Source organism: Carassius gibelio, chromosome B4 (assembly GCF_023724105.1).
Source record: "Carassius gibelio isolate Cgi1373 ecotype wild population from Czech Republic chromosome B4, carGib1.2-hapl.c, whole genome shotgun sequence".
Taxonomy (NCBI): Eukaryota; Metazoa; Chordata; class Actinopteri; order Cypriniformes; family Cyprinidae; genus Carassius; species Carassius gibelio.
This window is the reverse complement of record NC_068399.1, coordinates 3,031,767-3,040,218: the sequence shown is the minus strand read 5'-3', so window position 1 is coordinate 3,040,218 and position 8,452 is coordinate 3,031,767. Positions and strand designations below refer to the sequence as shown.

Sequence of the window (8,452 nt, the reverse complement as noted above, 5' to 3'; positions counted from 1 at the left end):
TCAGAGCAATTAGATACATTTACTTATTTAACATGAAATCATCCAATTGCTACTACATTTCAATCACATACAATGAAAATATTGAATAATTAGAACAATCATTAACGCAATAAATGTCATATCTATACACAATTTCCCCAGAACGTTCTTGCAACCCGGTAGCAATTCTTTCACGGCCCAGTAGTGGGCCACGGCCCGGTAGTTGGGGACCTCTGATATAAACCAACAACATGTATCTTAAGACACTATACTGTCTAAGCTCCTAAAAAGGTGCTACCAGAAGTCATAGATCCTCTTCTGACAATTATTAATTCCTCATTGTCATTAGAATATGTCCCAAAACCTTCAAACTGGCTGTTATTAAGCCTCTCATCAAGAAACCACAACTAGACCCCAAATAACTAGTTAATTACAGACCGTTCTTCAATCTCCCTTTACTGTCCAAGATCCTAGACATTTTACATTTAATCATTTAGCAGATGCTTTTATCCAAAGCAACTTACAAATGAGAACAATAGAAGCAGTCAGGTCAACAAGAGAACAACAACAGTACACAAGTGTCATGACAAGTCTCAGTTAGTCTAGTACAGAACTCATAGCCAGGTTTTTTTGTTTTTTAAATTAAAAGACAAGAAGAGAAAAAGTGCTAGTATTAGTTGGTTAAGTGCTGGCGAAAAAGATGAGTCTTTAGATGTTTCTGGAAAATGAGTAAAGACTCAAAGCTGTACGAATTGAGATTGGGAGGTCATTCCACCAGCTGGGCACAGTCCAGGAGCCATAGACCATATCATAGTACTGGGACTGTTCTCCTTAGAGTTACAAATGACCTGCTCTTATCATCGGATCGTGGTTGTATCTCTTTATTAGTACTACTTATAGTCCTCCACGTACCCTGTGCTCTCAAAACTCTGGCAATTTGATGATAACTAGAATATCAAAATAAACTACGGGTGGCAGATCCTTTTCTTATTTAGTGCCAAAACTCTGGAATAACCTACTTAACATTGTTTGGGAGGCCAAGAAATGATGTCAGTCTAAATATAAATTAAAGACCCATCTCTTTAACCAGCATACACATAACACACTAACAAACCCCATTAAAGGATTGTTAGGCTGGATTAATTAGGTCAACTGGAACTGGTAACACTTCCAATAAAACCGGATGTACTCTACACTACTATTAGTCAAATGTTCAAAGTCAGGGTCAACGAAGTCACCCTGTATGTCAGTGGAGACCAGTACAACTAGATGAGCCCCGGAGAGATTCCCAGTGAAGACCTTGTCTCCTAGACGGCCACGGGGGTCAAGACCACAGAAACCCGTTGAGTACTCTGCACAATCTGACTTTGCTGCAGCCTGGAACTGAACAGCTGGTTTCGTTTGGTCGAAGAAGAACTGGCCCCTCAAACTGAGCCTGATTTCTCCCAAGGTTTTATTTCCTCCATTCTGTCACTGATGAAGTCTTGGTTCCTTGGCATCTTTGTCTTGTTTAGTTGGGGACACTTCATTTCCAGCGATATCGTAGACTTGATTGCACAGATATTATTTGAACTGAGCTGGACTATGACATCACATAGTATTTTCATTTAACTTAAACTTTATTTTTAAATCACATTATTCTTCTGCTGTTCACTAATACATATTACCATCAGTGCTCCATCCTTAAGTACTTTGCACACTTGATCTTATCTGCTTGTTTCAACTAATTTGTTAATGCAATTAAATTTTTTACATCATAAACCTCTTTATATCGCACTATTGTTGTTAATTCACCCCCTTCTCAATTTATTGATTCCTTTTTACTTTCACTAGGCACTGCTTAAGTCTATATTTTATTTTTAACTCTAGGCTTAAGTTTTTATGTAAATTGCACAAGCATATTTTATTTATTTAAATGCATGGGATCTTTCAGATCTTTCATTCAAGTTTCAAGATCAAGTTAGATTTTTATAGCACCATTTGCAATAGCAGCAGGTGTCCAAAGGGCTTTACAGCATAAAATAAAACATTAAAAAAAATGGGGAAAGAAGTGATACAGAGACGGTATATTAATGATCCGACCGAACAAAACCCATTTCATACACGGGTGTTAACAAATCCACTGCTTAGCTTTTTTTAATTATATCAGTGGTGTTTGTCTTGTTTTTGCAAGTCTTTCCTCAGTGATTGCACAACAAAGGCTTTTCTCTGGTGTCATTACATGACTCATGTCACACTTATAATGTAAAAGTATGGTTCTCTCATTTGTGAAACCTCATGTGGTACTTGAGTCCTGCTGTATATCTGTAACTCTTTCCGCAGTGACAACATATAAACGGCTTCTCTCCAGTGTGAACTGTCATGTGCCTGTCAAGGTTTCCTTTTTGGCGGAAACATTTTCCACAATCTTGGCAGGTGAAAGGCTTCTCTCCAGTGTGAATTCTTATGTGGTCTTCAAAGCGTCGTTTATGATTAAACCACTTTCCGCACTCGGGGCATATGTAGGATTTTTCTCTCCGAGTTCTCATGTGGACTTCAAGGATGTCATGTTGATCAAAACTCTTTCCACACTGATCATGTGTGTAAGGCTGCTCTCCAGTATGAATTCTTATATGGCAATTAAGATTTCCTTTCAGGCTGAAACTTCTTCCACACTGTTTGCATTTGTAAGGTTTCTCTCCAGTGTGAACACTCATGTGGGCTCCAAGTTGACCAGGTTGAATGAAACTCCTTCCACACTGCTGGCATGTGTATGGCTTCTCTCCAGTGTGAATTCTAATGTGTCTTTTAAGAGTTACTCTATGACCGAAATGCTTTCCACACTGTTGGCAGGTATAAGGTTTCTCTCCTGTGTGAACTCTCATGTGGACTTCCAGGTATCTAGGTTGAGTAAAACTCCTTTTACATTGTTGGCATGTGTATAGCTTCTCTCCTGTCTTCTGAGTCCTTTTTCTTGAGGAAGTCTTTTCAGTCTGTGAACAACTCAAAGATGTTTCTCCATTTATGAAATCACAATCTTTCTCTTCCATTTCATTGAGTACTTCACTCTCCTCTTTCAGTGCCATTAGGTCTAAAGTAAAAAAAATAAATAAAAAATGGAGTTAACCTCAGTTTTATGAAAAATCAACAGACATCAAAACATTCAAACATGAAAAGTGTCAAAACTAACATACAACTACATCCTATAAACACTAAGCAACCGCAAGAGGTGTTGCATGTAATCTGAGAAACCCTTCACATATTGCTAACTCTCCACTTACAGTAATGGGCAAAAATATTGTAACTGTTGGTAATTATGATCAAAGAAGGTTGTGAAAATTAATCAGAGTTATCCTATTTCAGTAATTCATAAAAATATAACCTTTCATTGGATAAGAATTTAAAATTGGGGGAAATATCATTATACATTTATTCATTTAGCAGATGCTTTTATCCAAAGTGACTTACAAATGAGGACAATGGAAGCTATAAGTGCTATAACGAGTCTCAGTAAGGTTAAATGCAGAACACGTAGTAAGGGCTTTTAAATAATATAATAAAAAGAAAACAGAATATAAAAAGAAAAGAGCAAGCTAGTGTTAGAGGTCTTTTTTATAATTGTATAATAAATGAAAAAAAAATGGATACGTGTATTCTTTTCGGCTCATTAAAAATTAATCTTGCTGCAGCGTTCTGGATTAATTGTAAAAGTTTGATAGAACTGGCTGGAAGACCTGCTATGAGAGCATTGCAATAGTCCAGCCTGGACAGAACAAGAGCTTGAACAAGGAGTTGTGCAGCATGTTCAGAAAGAAAGGGCCTGATCTTCTTGATGTTAAATAAAACAAATCTACAGGACCGGACAATTTTTGCAATGTGAGCTGAGAAAATCAGGCTTCTAGCTGTTTTTGAAGGAGTTATGGTTAATGTGCCCAACTTGGTGGTGATATTGTGATGAAACGATAGGTTTGCTGGAACCACAAGCAGTTCTGTCTTGGCAAGCTGTGATGCGTCTTGACAAGCTGAGATGCGAGCAGCTACCGTCGGATCATCAGGATGGAATGAGAGGTATAGTTAAGTGTCATCAGCATAGCAGTGGTATGAAAAGCCATGTTTCTGAATGACAGAACCTAATGATTCCATGTAGACAGAGAAGAAAAGTGGTCCAAGCACTGAGCCTTGAGGAACCCCAGTAGTTAGATGTTGCAAATTGGACACCTCTCCAAGATACTTTGAAGGACCTATCTGATAGCTAAGACTCAAAACACTGAAGTGTGGTTCCTAAGATGCCCTTTGTCAGTAGGGTTGATGGAACGATCTGGTGGTTAACAGTGTCAAAATCATCGGACAGATCAAGCAAGATAAGTATTGAAGAATTGGATTCCGCTCTTGCCAGGCACAGGGCTTCAATAAAGGCAGTCTCAGTTGAATGTTCACATCTGAAGCCAGATTGGTTGCTGTCAAGGAGGTTGTTCTGTGTGAGAAAGACAGAAACATAGTTGAACACAGCTTGTTCATGTATTTTTGCAATGAAAGGAAGAGAAACGATGAAATAAATGTTTTACTCTGATACACATTGGCCAAAAATTACTGCACCGTTTTATTATACACTTTTTGAAACCTCCATTTGGCATAATAACAGCTCTAAATGTTCTCCTAAAATGCCTGATGAGGTCAGAGAACACCTAACAGGAGACCATTTATTTTATTCAGAATTACTCCAGACCCTAAAGATTACACTTACATTATGGTGCCTTTCCTCTTCAATTTACCACACTCATCTATCGGTTGCCAGGGGCAACGCGTTCAGAACTTCACAGAGGCGCGACTAAACATTCCAGAGCTCTTTCATTTTTGTACATTTATTTTGTCGGCGGAACAGAGACGGATCAACTAATACAAGAAAGAAATGAAGACAGTAAAGCAATGCAGAAAGATAAGGGGCGAAAGAAAGGGGCCCTTACAGGAACAAGCTCACACCAAGCACAAAACAGCGGTGTTTGGAGAAGCTCTCAGGCATCCAAAAACATCAGGCATCGTTCATGAATCGGACACCACTACTTCACATGTGTGCGAGAGCAGAGACTGAACAGCTGTGCTCAAACGAAGCTTTGAAACTGAACAAACTACAACAGTCAAAGAGGGAAAACATAACAAATATGCATCCAATTTTTTGGAGAACTTGAGAGTACCAAAGCAGGGGAAAAATATGCTTGAACCTGCTTTCTCTGGCAGTGACAGATGTAACACCATGTCCTAATCACACGATGCCATGACACATGATAAAAGATATCTTTTCCATGTTAATCTGAGTTTTCTTCCTAACCAGTCTGGAACATCAGCATACAAACTAGGGCTTGGTATAGGATTATTTTTACGAAATGATATCCATTCTCAAATCTCAAGGATCGATTAGTCTAGCCTGTTTTCAGGAACACTGAAATGCGCCTCCCATCCAATAAACCACGATAAACATTGTGCATCGGTACTTTTAATATGAAATAAAGTCTCAGATATTCAATTTATGTTCATCTTACTGCAGTATTCAAACAACAAATAGTGTTTCAGTGTTGTTTTTTGTGGAGTAACAACTTTTCAGCTGCACAAATACGTCAATATAATGTCTTGTAAACAACTCATGTAACATCACTTTTAACTTATACGGTTAATCAACCAGAAAAGTTTAATGTAGAGAGGGGCATTTTGCTAATTATATGCACCATATAACATTTATTATAATTTTATTAATGATTGTTAAATTTAGTTAGTTAACTCAAATATAAAAAAATAATTTATACAGTAAAACTGAACTGTGCAATGCTGACTGGAAAAGGCTGTAAAAACCCCACACAATTGGTGAAAATCGTATTTTACCTGCCCAACAAAAAAAGCAGGTGTATTTACATTTTTATAGTAATGTGTCGCGTGAGTTAAAGACTGGATTACATGTTTAAAATTTGCCATATTTGAAGATTTTCATTAACAGCAGCAGCAACAACAAAAACACATTTGCAATTTTGTCTGTGAAAGTTAAAACACGTTTGTTATTCTCATTGCATTTACACCGTTTTGAGCAGCATGTCTCGTCAGCGAGCGATTATTCAAGCGATTCGAACTCCTGAATCATTTTGTGAATCAACTTACTCTGGAGTTTCAAGAAGATCCGTTTCTCTCAACACAGATTATCTGAATTACTTCTAGGGATGCGCTTTTCTCACACACAATAACGTTCATTATTAGATAAAATATTAGTGATGTGATGTTCGCTGCCGAGGCTTTGATCCTTGTATCAAATACAAAGCAACTCGCAGTGAAGCTTTATACTGGAGCTTGATTTGTTTTGCCAAAATCATGTGATCTGTGATGGCCGAAGCTTTGTTTTCACACACAACCGCATGACTGCGTCGTACTCGGATTCAAATAACGTGAACCACTTGCGCAGTTTCATGTCACTCAGTTAGAGATAAGAATAAATCACAATGAGAATAAATTTGCACATGCATGTTCATTTTGTATTAATCCCTGCTTCACATTGATGATAATCTTAATTTATTTTTATCATATTCAGAGCTGGGAAGACTACTTTAGAAATGTAATAAGTTAAAGAATACAAGTTACCCTATTGGACATACAAGTAGTGTTAATATTTCAATTACTTCAATAAAGTAATGTAGCTGATTACATTTGATTACTTTTCTAAATTAAACCGTTTTCAACTGTGAATAATTTTGTAATATTTCAAGCAGGCCGGGTTAACCTTAAAGTAGCACTGATTACTGTCAGACTTCTCAAAATACTTCTTCACTTGAACTGAGATTATCATTTAATTTTAAAGCACACTTTAACACCTCTTTTTACATTGAGATAGTTTTGAGGTGAAATACAGACTTAAAATCATAAAATATGGTGTAATAGCTATGATGAAATCAAATCTTTGGATTGCTGACAGGAAACTGAAAAACAGAAGAATAAAAAAAAGCATATACATAAATCCAAATTGGAAATAAAACAGTTATCTAATAAGCATGTGTCCTTAACTCCTTAAACATTGGGGTCCCATATATTAAAGCAGTCATAATGCAATTTGGCAAATATATCAATTTTGTGTGTCAAAATTCAGATTTAACCCTCTCTGTAAAGTATAATATTTCAATAAGTAACTATAATTTAATTACAGATTTTTTATTCTCAGTAACAGATTCCAATTACTTGGTAATTAATTTAATTTCGTTAAATGTAATTAGTTACTCCCCAACACTGCAGATATTGCCTATTTTTTCCAGAAATGAATATTCATATATTATGCAAAACAATGACTGACATTTAAAAGACTTATTTATATACGCTTAATACTTTCTTTACTTTATGCAGGTTTTCATAGCACATAACTGATTTATTATTTAAATAACGTCTGGGACACAAAGGTGGATTTTTTGCACCTTCTGAACACAAATTGTGATTACTGTGCTCCTTCTTGAAAAGCGTACTGAATCTGTTTACGATACAGTTGAGGAAAAAGACTCGCTGCGTCACTATAAACTAGTTCACAAGGTTACACTCGATAATTCATTAACTTTACATCACTTGTAAACACTGTAAAACAGACTGAATGCGTTTGTATTATTTCAAACACTTCAAATGATTAAGACCACAAACCTTTCTTCAGCTGACAGAGACGAAGGAGTGCCGCGCGGCTTTATGACGTCATGCCACCAGAGCAAAATAAAAGTCCTGTAAACTACAATCCAAAACGTGTATAGATATTTACATAAAGGAAACACACACGAATAATGCAACTTATGTCAGAGGTATTTAGAGTTTTGTTCTAGCTTAACTACATTTTGAAATATACAAAGAAAAAATACAAATATTTACAAATTGTAATTTTTATAATTTTATTTCCTTATATTTTATATTTTTCCCAATGTACACATCCATTCATGTATTTATGACAACATATGATTTATGATAAATATGATTAAAATTAGAAAATATAATGTATAGTTTAAGCATATAAAATATAGTTTAACATCGCTTGAGTTAAAAGTTGTTATATATTTCAGAGCCTATTAAATGTTAAAAAGAATGGCTTTCAATTATACTGTAATGTTGTTGAATGGCTATAATAAATAGGTAAAACTCAGGGGAAAATGCACCAGCAGGACAAATGAAAAACATTTTAGTAGTAATAACAGCTTGTTTTTTCAAAAAGAGTTTCATGGCTGGTAAAAAAAAAATTTGTCGGATAAATTTGATCATGTCACTGGCTATTGGCAGGTGTTGCAAAAAGTTCATTTTAGGCCCTGGTTTCAAAGAAGGCCACTGAGTGACATGACCTGTCTTAAAGAGACTTTGGCTAAACTCACTTCTGAAGAGGATTCAAGCGTGGATTGTTTACCACTTCCTGAAAACACCGGATAACAACCTCCTTTCAAAACATTACAAGTCCTCAAACATGGAAATTTAGGAAACTTCTTTCCAAAGATGTCCTTTT

The 8,452-nt window shown here is 36.0% G+C and overlaps 1 protein-coding gene across 2 annotated transcripts; it reads right to left on the bottom strand.

Annotated features, from left to right (window-relative positions):
• LOC127956054 (gastrula zinc finger protein XlCGF8.2DB-like) lies at nt 1–7,681 on the bottom strand. Of its 2 annotated transcripts, XR_008153427.1 has the most exons (3): nt 7,615–7,664; nt 3,607–4,432; nt 1–3,049 (listed from the first exon to the last, which is right to left on the bottom strand). XR_008153427.1 is itself a non-coding variant. In XM_052553815.1 (2 exons), exon 2 carries the CDS (start codon nt 3,042–3,044, stop codon nt 2,241–2,243), a length of 804 nt encoding a protein of 267 aa, XP_052409775.1. In that variant the 5' UTR covers nt 3,045–3,049; nt 7,615–7,681; the 3' UTR covers nt 1–2,240. The 2 variants fall into 2 exon arrangements, 1 of the variants encoding a protein (XP_052409775.1); XM_052553815.1 differs by lacking the exon at nt 3,607–4,432 and having other exon boundaries at nt 7,615–7,681.
• Between the last annotated feature and the right edge of the window lie 771 nt (nt 7,682–8,452).